This window comes from Canis lupus, chromosome 5 (genome assembly GCF_011100685.1).
Source record: "Canis lupus familiaris isolate Mischka breed German Shepherd chromosome 5, alternate assembly UU_Cfam_GSD_1.0, whole genome shotgun sequence".
Lineage (NCBI taxonomy): Eukaryota > Metazoa > Chordata > Mammalia > Carnivora > Canidae > Canis > Canis lupus.
Genome location: NC_049226.1, coordinates 32,317,893 through 32,333,818, shown reverse-complemented (window position 1 = coordinate 32,333,818; position 15,926 = coordinate 32,317,893). Strand labels below are relative to the sequence as shown.

The following is a 15,926-nucleotide window of genomic DNA, read 5'->3' as shown; positions in this document are numbered from 1 at the left end:
CAATAGGAAAATAGATGAAGGATATGAGAAAGCAGCTCACACAAGGGGAAACCCAGATGACTAGTACCTAGTTGGAGAAGTGTCCAAGCCCACTCTTAACTAGAAATGTGGAATTTGGGAGTTGGAAGAGGGAAGTAGATTGGTAGCAATTGGGAAGTTGAATAATATCAAGAGTTGGGAAGGATGGAGCAGAAGGTGGGGGCCCTAACTGGGCTGGTGGTGGGGATATCACCCAGCACAGCCATTCCGGAAAATTGCGCCCTGGTGGGTCTCAGTGAAATAGAGCTTGAGAATGCTTTGCAATCTTGCAATTTGACCCCAGGTGTACTTCACAAGGGAGGTCTCCTCTTGATCCCCACCTCTAGATCTCTGCCTTTAATAGCAGAGATAAGACAGAAAGGTAATTTCTGGGTTATTAATACTCTCCTAGAAGGAGCAGGGACGGAAGATGCCGTGAGGGAGTGTGTAGGGGAGGCGGAAGACCTGGCAAGCAAAGAAAGAAAGGGAAAGAAGGTGACTAAAAAAATATTGTGGATATGATCTCATCTGTGCAAAAATGTCCATGTGCTTGGAATTAAGTGCGAAAGTTTTGTTTTTTTTTTTAGTTTTTATTTATTTATGATAGTCACACAGAGAGAGAGAGAGAGAGAGGCAGAGACATAGGCAGAGGGAGAAGCAGGCTCCATGCACCGGGAGCCCGACATGGGATTTGATCCCGGGTCTCCAGGATCGCACCCTGGGCCAAAGGCAGGCTCTAAACCGCTGTGCCACCCAGGGATCCCAAGTGTGAGAGTTTTCTGTGATGACCCAGTGCTTTCATTGTTGGGTAGGGCTCCAAGAGAACTTCTTATGTGGGTCTTCATGGGATCATGATGGGAACCATGAGTGTGGTGTTAATTTTGGTTATTGGCAGTTGGCAACCTCTTAGGGTTCATTACTAGGGAACTGGGTAAATAAAGCATAATCAACTCCAATCCATGCCACCCTGGGGTTCATAGCAACAAGCCAGATTGTACAAATAGCAACACCGACAGATCTTAAACACGTATTGTTGGATGAAGAAGGTCAGGAACAAAAAGATTCATAAAAGTTCCATTTATGTATATAGCAGAGAGACACATAGACTCCAGCACGTATTTTACAAAGGTTCCCATTGAGGCATACTCTTTGGGTCACCTATGGATGCAAAACACACCAACCTCAACTTCTGTGGCTTGAAACAAAGGACTACTTGTTATGTCTTAAGGTTCAATGGGGCTGGAAATTTGGGTAGGGTGAGGCCAGGTGGTCCACGTCGTATTGGCCAGGGTTACACACGTGGGGGCATTCAGCTGTTGGCTGTGCTGGGCTGGAAGCTCCTGGAAGGCTTTGTTGACACGTCCTCGGGCCTCCGTGCTCCTCTGTGTGGTCATTCTCTCTCTGTCTCTCTATCTCTCTGTCTCAATATCCAAATCATGTCTTACTTCCCCACCTCCAGCCCAGGCCTCTCTCTCTAGCAGGAGAGCTGGACTTCCCTAAAGCATGGAGGCTGGCGTCCAAGGCTGAAAACTGAACCTTCCAGGTCTCTGAAGGCTGAGCCCAAAACTGGGCTCACTTCTAGCACTTTCTACTGGCCACAGCAAGCAATGCAGGTAGCTCAGATTCAAGGGGAAGGGAAACAGACTCTGGCTCTTCAGGTGGTGGCCGGTGTGACTTGCATGCATGGCAAGGGAAGAAGCTGACTGCCACCGTCTTTGGAGACTGTTTGCACGTGGAGAGTAGAATTGGTTTGGGGGAACAGGATAGAGGAGGGAAAGTAGGAGGGGAGATTGGAGGAAGGTGGGGCGTCCATGAACTCAGAAATACGACTAACCTGACTTTCTGTGCCTGAGGTCCCCCACCACCTAAAAAAAAAAAAAAAAAAAGAAAGAAAGAAAGAAAGAAAACCCCACCTAAACCAGTATCAACCAAATAAAACAGGATTCCATAACCCAAATCAGAAAAACCCAATAGAAAAGTGACAAAACCATATGACACTTTCAGAAATAGTCCAAGGACATGTCAACTTTTGGTAAAAATTAAGATACTGAGTTTCAAACAGGGAGAAAAGAGGCAAGGGATGTCTCTCGTGTTTCCTGTTCTTTCTCACCAGGTTGGGGGTGGGCAGTGATGGTTGAACCCAGAAACTTGGAGTCAATCCAGTTGAGGTGTGTGGCCAATGAGAAAACCCCTCTCCTGTCCTGATTCCCGGATGTCAGTTGGTCAACTTTGGCATGGAGTAGATAATGCACTTGGTCAGCTCTTTTTTTTTTTTTTTAAGATTTTATTTATTTATTAATGAGAGACACAAAGATAGGGCCAGAGACACAGGCAGAGGGAGAAGCAGGCTCCCTGTGGGGAGCTCGATGCGGGACTTGGTTCCAGGACCCCAGGATCATGCCCTCAGCCGAAGGCAGGTACTCAGCTGCTGTGCCACCCCGGTGCCCCCATCATCCAGGTGCCCCATCACCCGGGTGCCTCATCACCTTGGTGCCCCCATCACCTGGGTGCCCCATTACCCAGGTGCCCCCATCACCCGGGCACCCCATTACCCGGGTGCCCCCATCAACCGGGCACCCCATCACCTAGGTGCCCCATCACTCGGGTGCCCCATTACTCAACCTTTTCCACAGGACTGTGAAGACCTCTGTCTTATGGCCTGACTTTCCCCTGATTTGCTTCTCTCTGCCCAGGGAAGGTCACTTACTCTTCCTGAAGGCCCATTCCCTCCCCTGGGCAGTGGGGGCCACAGAGGTGCCCACCACTGGGGGGGCCGTGTTGGGACAGTCACATGTAGTTGACTTAGCACAGGTGAGGACGGGGCTTGGTGAGATTCCATCCCTCTGCCCAGGGAGGGCCGCTTGCTGCCACCTGGTGTCCCTGCCCTTATGCCCTGGTCCTTTAGGGGCTTTATTCCCAGAAGAGGGAGGTGAACCAGCTCAGAGCTGGGGAGCCCGGATGCTGAGCCTGCACATTGGGCAAGACCAGAGAACCGGCCCCTGTGATCCTGGCCAGGATATTTGGAGACACCAACAGTTCTGGGAACTCCTGGGACAGGAAGCGAAGGGGGGAGGGGCAGAGGGGAGCCCGGTGAACTGCACCCCAGCGCCCCGGGACCAGACCCCTCCCAAACTTGCAGTGAAGAGCGAGGTAGCTGGCTGGGTTATGGGGAATAGGCCAGGAGACCCCTTTCTCTGGGAGGAACAGACACAGTCATGTCCTCCGCCCCCGCCACCCTTTGCCTGAGTTCCAACCCCATTTCCCCTTCTATTTACTGTCCAAAGTCCCAGGGGCAGCTGATACCAGGTGAGAAGCACTCGGACACTCGGACACACGGGCTCGGGGTTCTCGCCCAGACCAGCCACTCCGGGTACCCCTGCCCCACTTCTCCTGGCTCTGGTGCCTCCTTGTCCTGGGGCCTGGGCTGCGTGAGGGACCTGGGAGTCCGGCCACCCTACTTTAACAGGTAACTAAGGTTGGGGAGGCAGGTGGCACTGGGGATATTTGGTGTGGAGGAGACCCTAGTTCAGGGGCAGCGGGGGCCGGAGGGAGGAGTGGGAGGTGGCTGAGTCCACAGGAGTGCGGGAGGTGGGCTCCTGGCCATGGCACTGCCAGCCAAGCAGTCTCCCAGAAGGGACAGGACCTAGCCGTGTTTCAGCCCCACGTTCACCTCCAAGCTGAAACCCGACCCCAGGGGTAGCCTGGACCTGCTCCCACCCTCCATCCAACCCCATCGTGGGCCTCTGCCAGCATTAGCTTCCAGCATTAGCCTCGAGCCCAGCCTCAGCCCGACCCAGCTCCTGCCCCGGACCCAGCATGGCCAAGGACTGTCAAGACATCCAGCAGCTGGACTCTGAGGACAGCGACCAGCAGCTGGGCAGAGGTGAGGGGCCGGGTCCTCGTGGGCATGGCCCCAGAAGAGAAGACCGGTTCTGCAGAAGTGAGTGTCTAGTTTCTGGGGTTTCATACCTCCTCCGAGTAGCTGCCGGTTGCTCTCTTGCTCTGGGGTCTCTGTCACCTTCGCCCGTGACCAGGGACCAGGCTTCTCTGGGTGTAGGGTGCCTGTCTCCACTGCTTGCCCGCTGACCTCACCTTCCTCTCTACCCCCGGGACCCCAAGGAAAGGGTGTCTGCCCTGAGGCGAGGGACTAACTGGAATGCTGGAGACGGCTTCCTCCTCCTCTTCTCAACCTGAGTAGCATGCAAGCACATGTGTGCATGTGTGTGCATGTGTACATGTGTGCATGTGTGTGTGCGCATGCACATTTCCTCCTAACCTGAGCAGTGTGTGTACGTGTGTGTGCCGTGTGCATGCATGCCTGTGTGTGCCAGGAAAGCATGTGCAGCCAGGAGAGTGTGTATGTGGGGGGGAGCTGGGGGCTGGGCACAGCACGATCTGGGCCCCCCACTCCGTTCCCCTAAGCTCCCAGCCTAGATCCTCCTCTAGTGGCTGCAAGGAGTGTGGTGATGGTGTGAGGCTCGCGGAGACAGGAGGCTCTGGGAGGGACCCTCATTCCCAGGGCTGGTGGACAGCAGGGGACCTGGTGCCCTTGCAGGATGCGGGGGGGGGGGGGGGGTAGATGGGAGCTGATTAGGGCAAGGGCAGCAGGAGGGGTAGGTGTTCCCACCACGGCTCCTCCTTTCCTGGTAGTGAGCTGGGCGTGAGATCCACTCCCCATGAGATCTCCTGAGGGGGCACCGATTCCCAGTTCAAGCAGGAGGCTGGGGCAGAGCCTGGATGTCTTGGATTTCACGGAGGAGGGCGCTTACCCCAAAAAGCCTGCTGGGCAGCAAGGCAGGAGACAGAGGCACACAGCGACATCCACACCCGTCACCTGCTTTCCCAGGACAGCTTGCACTCTTCTTCGTGCGCTAGATGCCTAGTTTTCAGCCAGTTTGGAGATGTTTTGGCCACTCTTTCCTCAGCACCCATTTTCTGCCTCCCTCCCTGCTCTGCTCTCTTCTCCTTCAAGGACTATAATATTCGGGGTCCCACAGGTTCACTGATGGCCTCTGCATTTTTTTAGTCTTTTCTCTCCCGGTGTTTCTTTTTATATCGTTATTATTGCTGTGTCTCCAAGTTCACTGATCTTTATTTATGTCAAACTCATTCTACCCAGTGTATTTTCCATTTCAGACATTGTGGTTTTCATGCCTAGGAGTTCAACCTGGGATGTTTAAGTATCTTCCTTGACTTGTGCTCATGTCTGTGAACAGCACACAGTTATATTATCTGTTTTAATGTCCATGTCTGCTAATTCTAGCACCTGTGTCCATTCTGGGTCTGTTTGTTTTTTAAATATTTTGTTTATTTATTAGGGAGAGGGAGAGAGAGAGAACGAGCAAGGGGAGAGGCAGGGGGAGGGAGAGTGGAGAAGCAGGCTCTCTGTTGAGCAAGGAGCCAGACATGGGACTCGAACCCAGGACTCTGGGATCATGACCTGAGCTGAAGCCAGACGCCTCACCAAGTGAGCCATCCAGGTGCCCTGGGTCAGTTTCGATACATTTATTAACCTTCTTTTTTTTTATTTATTTATTTATTTATTTTTTTTATTTATTTATGATAGTCACAGAGAGAGAGAGAGGCGCAGAGACACAGGCAGAGGGAGAAGCAGGCTCCATGCACCGGGAGCCCGATGTGGGATTCGATCCTGGGTCTCCAGGATCGCGCCCTGGGCCAAAGGCAGGCACCAAACCGCTGCGCCACCCAGGGATCCCTATTAACCTTCTTATTATGAGTTGTGTTTTCCTGCCTCATTGTATGCCTGGTAATCTCTGATTGCGGGCTAGACATTGTGAATTTTACCACATCGTGTGCTGGATATATTTCTATTCCTCTGCATAACCTTGAGTTTTCTTTTGGGGGTGCGGTTAAGCAACTTAGTCAATTTGATACTTTTGGGTTTTGCTTTTATGATTTTTTAAAAGAAAATCTGTTACTTTATTTTTTAAGTTTATTTAACTTTTTAAGTAATCTCTACATCCAACGTGGGGCTTGAACTCATGATCCTGAGATCAAGAGTCACATGTTCTTCATCTGAGCCAGCCTCTACATTTGCAAGTTTTTTTTTTTTTTTTTAAGTAGCCTCTACACCCAACACAGGGTTTGAACTCAAGACCCTGAGATCAAGACCTGATCTTAAATCAAGAGTCAGATGCTCGACCATCTGAGCCAGTCAGGCGCCCCTGCTTTTATGATATGTTGGGCAGGTCTGGAGCACTCCCGAGGCACCATCCCGGGGCCTGTTTGTGTGCTCAGGATGTTGCTAAGGTTTGGGGGGAGCTCTTTGCAGACCTCCCGGATTCTGTGGCCAGCTCTCTCCTCTCTGACCCTCGCACTCCCCAGACTCTCAATTTCATGTCCTCACCCCGGTGAGTCAGCCTGCTGGGCTTTGCTTGGATTTCCCCTCCCCACTGCCTGGCCTGAAAACTTTCCCTTTGCAGCAGCCAGAACCACTGGGCTCCTCTCGTTGTTCCCTGTCTCTCAGGGATCCTCGCCCTTTGTTGCTTGAGATCCGAGTGTCTTGAGAAAGGGCGGCTTCTCATAGTTGTCTTGGTCGTTTCTGGTGGGGAGGGTGGATCTAGCCTCTGGCTTTCCACGTCCGGCAGACCTATGCTTTTACCTTCAAACTTGCCTGGCCCTCAGTTTGTGTGTTTTACTTCATTTTGTTCTCAGAACAATCCAATCTGGTAGCTACTCTTTTTATCCCCATTAAAAAAAATATATTATTTATTTATTTGAGAGAGAGAGAGAAGAGAAAACATGAGCTGGGGAGGAGCAGAGGCAGAGGGACCCCCAATGTGGGACTCAATCTCAGGATCCCAGGATCATGACCTGAGCCGAAGGGAGACACTTCACTGGCTGAGCCACCTAGGTGCCCCTTCTTACTCCCATTAAAAAAAATTGTCCTGCCTTCATCCCAGGGCATGATCCTAGTCCTGGGATCGAGTCCCACTTTGGGCTCCCTGCATGGAGCCTGCTTCTCTCTCCACCTGTGTCGCTGCCTCTCTCTGTCTCTCATGAATAAATGAATGAAATCTTTAAAAAAGTTGTGATAAGAATACGTAATATGAGTTCTGCCCTCTTCACAAGTGACTCGGGGTGCCAACGCAGGTCGTGAGCTCCAGTACAGTTGCAATGTGGTGCCTGGAACCTATCCATCTTGTGTAACTGAAACTTTATAGCCCTTGAACAGCAGCTCCCCATTTCCCCAGACCCTGGTGACTACCATTCTACTCCTGATGTCTGTGAGTCTGGCTACCTTAGCTACCCCGTGGAAATGGACACGAGGACGTTTGAGGCACCCAGAGGCCGAGTGACTTGTCTGAGACCTCGGAGCTAGTTGGTGGCACAGCAGGACTCAGCCACGGGTGGTCTGATCTCAGGCCTGCAGGCTCAGATTGCCAAGCCAGCCCAGAATTGGGGTTCATAGATCACAGGTCAGGTTGGGAAGCAGGACAGGGGCCTCATGAGTAGACAGGGTTGGAGAGAGCAGCCAGACTGAGCCCTGGGGTCCTAGCTGGATGGGGATGACTGTGGTCAGCAAGAGCTTCTGTGTGGAGAGAAGCCCAGGCGATGGGAAGGGTGTGAGGGGAAGGGGTGACAGGCACAGGGGAGGCTGTACCCAGAGAGGGGAGCGGGTAGTGGAGGGGTCAAAGACATGGCCTCTGTGAATCAAGATGGGGTCCTGAGTGTGTCTGAAGTGGAGGATGGTGACAGTCATTGGTGTAAAGATCTCAGGAGGTCTGGGTGATCCCGCACAGGGAGTGCCCACTGCAGGATGGTGGCAGCAGGTACACTGGGCAGAGGACTCTGGGCCCCTGACCAACTGGCCCAGGATGGGATGAGGATATGGGAAAGCGGGGTCTGAGGCAAAGAGGAAGCATCTTGTTTTCAGGTGGATAATGCAAACGCAGGAGCTTCAGCAGGGAGGGCACACTGGCCAGGGGCTGGGGGGTGGGGAGCCACCCAACGCCTGTGAAACTGCAGGTGTATTTGTGAGTGTGTGACACTGTGTGTGTCTGTGTGTACGCGTGTGAAGATGTGTCAGTGTGTGCTACCACACATGAGAGTGTGTACGAGACAGTGTGTGCGTTAATGTGTGTGAGTGTGAGAGTGTTAATGAGAGTGTGTGCCCATCCTGGGTGTCAACGTCCCACTGCTGGTGGCCGGCCACATAACCCGGTCCCAAAGCGAGGGTGGCAGGGGCCAGTGGGGATGGGGCCATGCGAGGGGCAACGAGTGTGCATGCAGCAATGTGCATGCCTCAGTGTGTGTGTGCACAGTGTGGAGTGTGAGAGCAAAGTGAGAAAAGCATGTGTGTATGTGGGGGGGTCAGGGGTTCATTCTGGCTAAGGGCAGGGAGAGGCTTCTGCAAGGTGCTGAGGCTAGAGGGGAGAGGTCGCCAGGGAGCAGGGGTTCTGGTGGTTCCAGGGCAGGGGTGAGGATGGGAGTGGGGATGGGGGGGAGGGGGTGGTGGGATGCCACAGGACAGGGCTGAGAGGGCTGACCTGGGGAGTGGAAGGCCCAAGAACGCAGGGCCTGGCCTCTGGGTCCCCGGGTCCAAGCCCGGGGTTTTGCACACAGGTGATGTGACTACCGTGTGCCTTCATGTTGCATGCACCTGAGTTGCTGTGTGTGCACATCTGCATGTGTTCACATGGGGGTGAGTGTGCAAATGTGTGCAATGCCTGACCCCTGGGGTCAAAGCCCAGCAACTCCCTCCACAGCTCACCCCCATCTACCCCCACCAGGGCTGCACTTCCTCAGACCTCTGTCTCCCTGATGCTTGCACGTGTCCACTGTCCAGGTCCGCCGGTCCCCTTGCTCCTCCTCTGACACCCCATCTCCCGCAGGGTTGCCTCCCCACCAGCCCCTTCTGCTGCAGCGTCTCTGCTCTGGATACCGCCTCAATCTGCTTGTCCTAGGCTTCAACGTCCTGATGCTGGTGGCGATCTGCGTCATCGGGTCCCAACGTGAGGGTCGTTTGGCGCCGTGGGGGATGGGGTGGTGCCAGGGGCCTACCAGGGCTCTGAGAGCTCTGAGAGGGGCCAGAAAGAGGCAGCGCTGGGACAACCGTGGGGGTGGGTGATGGGGCGGAGCGGGGCACTTGGTTGGGCGTGGGCTGTCACTTGGGTCGCTGCCCTCTCCACTTTGTCCTGTTCTGCCTGCCTCCTGACAAGGAGCTCAGCTAGAAGAGGAGCTGCGGATCCTCAAAGAGAACTTCAGCCACTTCTCCTCAGGGGTCCTGATGGAGCTCGGTGTCCTCCTCTCCGATGGTGGGTGGGCGACTCCCCGCGGCTCATCCACACCGGGTTTGCTGGGCGTCCCAGGCTGGGTCTGCAGGGTGGGGGCCCAGCCGGGGAAGCTGGGCGAGGCTTCCAGGGATGCTGACCCCTGGGCGCAGGGGCTCGGAAGGATGGACAGGCAGGTGAGCACGGTGGGGGTCCGTGCCAGGTGGAGAGAACAGAACCTGTGAGGCCGGAGGGGACTGTGACCCCTTGCAGTGTGGCAGGGGCTGGGTGGGGAGGGGGCAGGTCTGTGCCTTGCAAAGTCACTGCGGGGGACTTGGGCGGGGGAGTCGGGAGGCCAAGGGCAGAGGTCACGGGGAGCACTGGCACGAGGGTGGGTGAGGGTGGAGGGAGCTTCAAGAGGTCGAAGGGAGGAGGAAATGGTTAAGCTTTCCTTTTTCAGGGGGCGGTGCCAGTAGCCAGCTGACTTCTCTGGAAGCCAAGCTGGAGAAACAGCAGAGGGACGTGAAGGCAGGTCAGACACCCTCCTGAGTGCGTGCAGCGTGCGTGTGTGTGCGCGTCCCCAGCCAGCGCGCCGCATCACGCCCTCCCCGGTGCTCTAGATCACGCCACCCTGCTCCTGCACCTGAAGCACTTCCCCTCGGACCTGCGCATCCTAACGTGTCAGGTGGCGTTCTTCCAGAGCAACGGTAGGGACGGAGGGGAGTCCGCAGGTCCCTCGTGCCCGCGTCCTCCGTGCACCTCATCCCCACCCCCCATCACCTCCCCGCCCCCCGCAGGCACCGACTGCTGCCCGGTCAACTGGCTGGAGTACGAGGGCAGCTGCTACTGGTTCTCCCGCTCCGGGAAGACCTGGGAGGAGGCCGAGAAGCACTGCCAGCTGGAGAGCGCGCACCTGGTGGTCGTCAACTCCAGGGAGGAGCAGGTGAGACTAGACCCTTCCCAGGGTGCAGCTGGGAGGCTGGTCCCGCTGCTTTATTGTTATTTGGGAACCAAAGGAAGGGTCCAGAAGCAGAAGTCCAGCACAGCCTTGGGAAGGCTGTGGTGAGACAGTCACCGATTCTAGGAGGTGGGGCATTACAGCCGGGAGCTGGGGGTGGGGGATGGGCAGGTGAGCGGGTGACCAGCGACAGGTCAGGAGACAGGATCCAAGGGCCATGGGCTTGGCTGAAGAACACAGTGCAGACGCTCAGTCCCTTCTTGCTGGATGTGGGATGAGGGGGTCACTGGGTGTAAGGGACCGCGTGGGCAGGATTCCCAGGGACACACCTGCCGTGGGTGACTGGGTACCTCCAGAGCATTCCAGGTCTCTCCTGCCCACTGCCCCCAACACCAGAGTTCACCACGGACAACCAAGCTGTTAGGGTAGGTAGTGGACTTTTTAAAAAACGAGGATATGACTGGTGATAATCACTGAGTCTTTGCTCTGTGCCAGGCACTTTCTTTTAAAAAAAGATTTTATTTATTCACAAGAGACACACACACACACACACACAGGCAGAGACACAGGCAGAGGGAGAAGCAGGTTCCCTGCGGGGAGCCTGATGTTGGACTCAACCCCAGAGTCCTGGGGTCACGCCCTGAGTGGAAGGCAGATGCTCAACCACTGAGCCACCCAGGTGCCCTATGTTTTTGATTTTTAAAAACTGATTAAGAGTCTTCTTTTAATAGATGTGTACCTCATTTACATTTTTTAAAGATTTATTTATTTATTTATGATAGACACACAGAGAGAGAGGGTGGGGGGGGCAGAGACACAGGAGGAGGGAGAAGCAGGCTCCATGTCGGGAGCCCGACGTGGGACTTGATCCCGGGACTCCAGGATCGCGCCCTGGGCCAAAGGCAGGCGCCAAACTGCTGAGCCACCCAGGGATCCCCTACGTTTTTTTTTTAAATAGACACATTTAATCTCAAGCTTGTCTTCTTTTCTGTCAATGTCCTCCGTTTGTTTCCTCACATTTGTTGTGTGAGATGTATTCTTTTTTGTTTTTTCCCCTATGGTATCTCCAACTAGGTGTCACTTATTTTGGGCTATACTAGTGATTACTGTGATAATCTTAAACAATGGGCTGAAATTGATTGGCTTAAAAAAAATCAAAGATTTCATTTGACTTTCCATATGAAGAAGGAAACCAGCCCGCTGATTCTTCTTCAAATGTCTCCTCTTTTTGGAAGTAGGTTCCACACTCAATATGGCTTGAACTCTGGACCCTGAGATCTAGAGTTCCATGTTCTAGCGAGTGAGCCAGCCAAGTGCCCTGCCTCGTTCTTTTTTAAAAAATTGAAATATAATCAACATATAATGTTGTATATGTTTGAGGGATCCAATGTGCATAGTGCAATGTGATTGCTCCATAGCATCAGCTAACACCCTTAGCACGTCATATAATTATCACTTTTTTCTGGGGAGAGCAATGAAAATCAAGTCTCTTGGCAACTTTGAAGTTTCTAATGCCTCGTTCTTTCCTCTCCGAGACTCCGTAAGCGTTTTGCCTGAATAGTTGGAGTCTTTTCTGTCTTTGAATTTCATCAGCCTCATCCAGATATATCTTGCTGTTGCTCCTTCTCTCTGCATTTTGGCTCTGGGGCCAGGAGCATCCTCTTAATTCGTACATTTTGGAGGTTTCCTAAATTCTTAAATATATATTTTAAAAGATTTTTGAAAAAAAAATTGAACATTTCTTTTTTAATTTTTTCTTTGAACTTTTTTTTCTTGTGTGTTCTCTTTCTTTCTCTGGAACGGGTCATCAAAACGTCCCTCTGTTGTCTGCTGCCCACAGCCATTGCCCTGTGTCAGGTGCTCCTGTCTTTTCCTTTCCCTCTGAGCTGCGGTCCTGTTGTCAAGCTCATCCTTCACATCCCAGACTCACCTTTCTGCTGAGTTCCTAGGCTCGTCCCCCGTGGCTCAAATCTTTCTCTTGGGTTCCTTCCCCTCACTTTACCATGGTGTCATCTTTCCTCTTGGAGGTCTTCTTTGATATTTTATATCATTCATCTCCTCTTTAATTTTTTTTCAAGATTTTATTTATTCATTTATGAGAGACACAGAGAGAGGCAGAGACACTGACAGAGGGAGAAGCAGGCTCCCTGCAGGGAGCCTGATGAGGGACTTGATCCCAAGACCCTGGGGTCACACCCTGAGTTGAAGACAGACGCTCCACCACTGAGCCACCCAGGTGCCCTCACGTCAATTCTTAATATCAGAGTTCTTGCTTCTTCCTTGTCCTCCTCTTCATCTTCCTCCTCTCTACTTTTTGCATAAGTTCCATGATAATCCCCTCTGCCATGTTTATGAATGGACGCCATTCTTTCTTGCCTGTTGTTTACCCAGGAATAGGGGAGATGAATTCTCCTGGACCGTCTTCTCCAATCATCTGGCACTATTGATTCCTCCCCTCAGTCTTCAACACAGAGGGCTGGATATGGTCAATTTGTGTTCCGTTCAGTTATTCAGCTTCCGGCCGTGGTGGGAAGAGGGGACGGTGCAGCAGGTGGCAGCGAATAGAATACCTGGGCTCCAGCACTTTGCCTCCAGCTCTGTTGACTCATGTGAATTTGTGAGGCAGCCCCGCAGCCTCTGAGCGCCACTCCTCCAACACAGAACATTGTCTGGTTTGCAGGATTCTGGAATTTGAGGGCACCGCCATACCTGTGCTCGCAGGGGGTGGTCTGCAATCATTACTGGGTATCTAGGAAGCTAATGGAATTAAGAAATTTCCCTCCAAATGGGGTCGTAGACCCTCCACTCGCTGAGGGAAGAGTGAAGCGGGTATGTTAGTCCAGCTACCCCTCTGTTTCCTTCCTCCACACCTTCCCTCTGTCACCCTCCCAAACCATGAGGCTTAAGTCCCATCTGTAAAGAGAAGGCCACTGGCAGGGTGGGGGTTGTCTATTGACCTAGGGGGGGTGTATGAGTCTGGGGGAGCTGTCTCAGGGCCAATTTCTCCCCAGTCCCTGCCCATGCACCCTGAGCAGCCTCCTATTTCCAGCCCAGATCTTGGACCCCATGTAGCCAAGTTGGAGTGGGGCTCTGGGTCGTGGGTCCAAGCTTGGAGGCTCCAGAGCCTGGCAAAACTCTAGAAGTGACAGCTATGTAGAGAAGCAGGAGCAGGGACCCATGCCCCTGAGAGGGGAGTGACACCGAGATCCTGAACGGGCATTGAGTTCCATGGGGGCAACAGGGGCAGGGGCCAGAGTCAGGATTCCAAGAATTTAAGGTGGTGGGCAGAGGACAGCAGAGGATGAGGGTTGGGGTGGCAGCTGAGAGCTGGGAATGAGGTGGGGCGTCGGGTCAGGGGGCAGCGGTCACAAACCCGGGCGGGCCCTAGACTTTCTGGGCTCTGCCGGACTACTGCGAGTCCCCGGATCTCACACGCGAAGTGCGAATCACCGGGGTACCCGATTTAGAGAGCTTTCTAAGGATCGAATAAGATCATCTTCGTAAAGCACTTCACACCGAGTCTTAGCCCCGCAAAGTCCTCTAAACCCTAACTCCTGTTCCAGAAGAAAAAGCAGGAACAGTTGTGTAGGGAGCTGAGGCTTCAGCCTGGGGATGGATGGAGCTGGGCCTGGTGGAGGCAGCCACAGCTACTGTCTGCTCGAGCTTCAGAGGATTAGAACCTTCCTCCCCACCTGTCTTCCAGAAGTTCATCCTACAACACACGAACCCCTTCGATACCTGGATAGGTCTCACTGACAGTGATGGCTCCTGGAGATGGGTGGACGGCACCGACTATCAGCAGAGCTACAAGTAAGTGGCTCCCCCTCCGCTTTGTTAGTTTGGCCTGGGGACAGCCACCCAGTCTTTTGCCCCTGTCCCTGCCCATCCTTCCCTTGGGGCCCAAATTCCCCAAGCCTGTCCCTTCAAGGCTGCAGCATCCACTCCCGGGACCCTTCCTCCTCGGCTGTGCTCTTCTCAGGTGGGGGCTGAGAGTTGTGGGGGTAGGGGCCAGAGCTCGAGCAATACCCTGCCTTCCTAGGAACTGGGCGGCCACCCAGCCAGACGACTGGCAGGGCCACGAGGTGGGCGGAGGCGAAGACTGTGCTGAAGTCCGGGCCAACGGCCGCTGGAATGACAACTTCTGCAAGCAGGTGCAGCGCTGGGTGTGCGAGATGAGGCGGAACGTGACGGGTTAGGAGCCCGCCCCCCCGCCCCGCTCCCAGCTCTCCGCTGGGGGTTTCAAAGGAAGGAAAAACAGAGGTGGAGGGGGGTTGGGGCACAGTGGAGGGGGGGCCGTAAGCATCTGGGACCCCCAGAGACACTGCAGTCCTGCCTCCTTTGGCAAGTCACTGTTCTGGTTATAATGTGGAGCCCGCTCGGCAGGGTACGGAGAGAAGATGCAAGTACTTGGAATTGTGTGAACTGGTCGTTCAGGACTGGGAGATGTGGGGAGCAAAGGGGAGGGGGGTTCCTGAAGAGACACATTTAGTCCTTGACGGCTGCTCCTTGAGACTGATCCTGAGGGATGCAGGTCAGGGAGGCGGGGGGGGGGGGGGGGGGGGGGGGAGTGGGGGGGGGGGTGGGGGGGGTTTGGAGCACAGATGCTCTGCTGGAGGCCGTGGGTGGGGGCAGAGGGCCTGGGGAACAACTCCCCCCACCCCTGTGGGATTTCCTGCAGAAGAGGCTTCGGGGAACAACGGTGCTCCCCGCAACCCTGGGGGCGATGGCCCCACTGCCCAGCCTGTGGAAAATGCTCACTAAGGGAAGGGGGGTCCAGGGTGCTGTGCCCTGTCTGCAGTGGGACCTCCTTTTCTGGACTCCTAACAGCACTGGGTGTCACGAGCCACCTCCATAGTGGCCACATTGCACCTTGCAAAATCATTCTGAAGCTGATAATAAGAGGCTCTTTAGACAATTCAGATTTGTTGTTTTATTTTTACTACACAATCAGTACCTACTATTAGTAAAAAAAATGTTTCTCTGTCTCACACACACGCGGGGATGCTCCTCAGGCCTCCCACTTCTCCCAGAGTTAACTATCTCGTGGCCATTGAACTAGTCAGGGCTCTCCGAAGAACCAGCAGGGTGTGGATGTGTACGTAGGTGTGATTTATTAAAGAGATTTATTACCAGGAATAATACATGCAAACGGATATCTCTTTCTTGCACAACTTCTATTTCCTCTGAAGTTAATAATTGTTTCACTTAAACATTTTTTTCTTCATACGCCTTGAACGAAATCATCCATTGCATATTGCAAAATTATCCTTGACTATAAAAGGCCTGAATCTAAATTTCTACACATGTTGACTGGTTATGTAACGAGGATCTCAGCTCTACTTCTTTCCTAGAGCCATAGGGGTGAATGCACATTTTATGGGGCCTGAAGCATACACAGTTTTGAGGAGCCCTCCTTAAAAATAACTTTATGGGGGCACCTGGGTGGCTCCTTCGGTGAAGCATCTGACTCTTGGTTTTGGCTCAGGTCATGACCTTAGGGTCGTGGGATTGCATCAGGCTCTGTGCTCAGCGGGGAGTCTGCTTAAGATTCCCTTTCCCCCTCCTGCTGCCCCTCCCCGCTGCACTCTCTCTCTTTCTCTCGAATGAAAAGATCTTTTTTTTTTTTTTAAAAAATAACATTATAGGGATCCGTGGGTGGCGCAGCGGTTTGGCGCCTGCCTTTGGCCCAGGGCATGATCCTGGAGACCTGGGATCGA

The 15,926-nt window shown here is 53.6% G+C and overlaps 1 protein-coding gene across 2 annotated transcripts; it reads left to right on the top strand.

The window, feature by feature from the left end:
- The first annotated feature begins 2,390 nt into the window (after positions 1-2,390).
- Positions 2,391-14,622, top strand: ASGR2 (asialoglycoprotein receptor 2). Of its 2 annotated transcripts, none has more exons than XM_038536615.1 (10): positions 2,391-2,435; positions 3,303-3,484; positions 3,769-3,958; positions 8,874-8,993; positions 9,201-9,296; positions 9,712-9,783; positions 9,872-9,958; positions 10,049-10,194; positions 13,913-14,019; positions 14,249-14,622. In XM_038536615.1, exons 3-10 carry the CDS (start codon positions 3,835-3,837, stop codon positions 14,403-14,405), a joined length of 909 nt encoding a protein of 302 aa, XP_038392543.1. In that variant the 5' UTR covers positions 2,391-2,435; positions 3,303-3,484; positions 3,769-3,834; the 3' UTR covers positions 14,406-14,622. The 2 variants fall into 2 exon arrangements, with proteins under 2 accessions (XP_038392543.1, XP_038392542.1); XM_038536614.1 differs by lacking the exon at positions 2,391-2,435 and adding an exon at positions 3,013-3,168.
- Positions 14,623-15,926: the final 1,304 nt, after the last annotated feature.

Coding starts and splice junctions, on each gene's coding strand:
- ASGR2 (XM_038536615.1), top strand. CDS start 3,835: ATGGCCAAGGACTGTCAAGACATCCAGCAGCTGGACTCTGAGGACAGC. Junction 9,297..9,711: donor CGGTGTCCTCCTCTCCGATG/GTGGGTGGGCGA, acceptor TTCCTTTTTCAG/GGGGCGGTGCCAGTAGCCAG. Junction 9,959..10,048: donor GGCGTTCTTCCAGAGCAACG/GTAGGGACGGAG, acceptor CGCCCCCCGCAG/GCACCGACTGCTGCCCGGTC.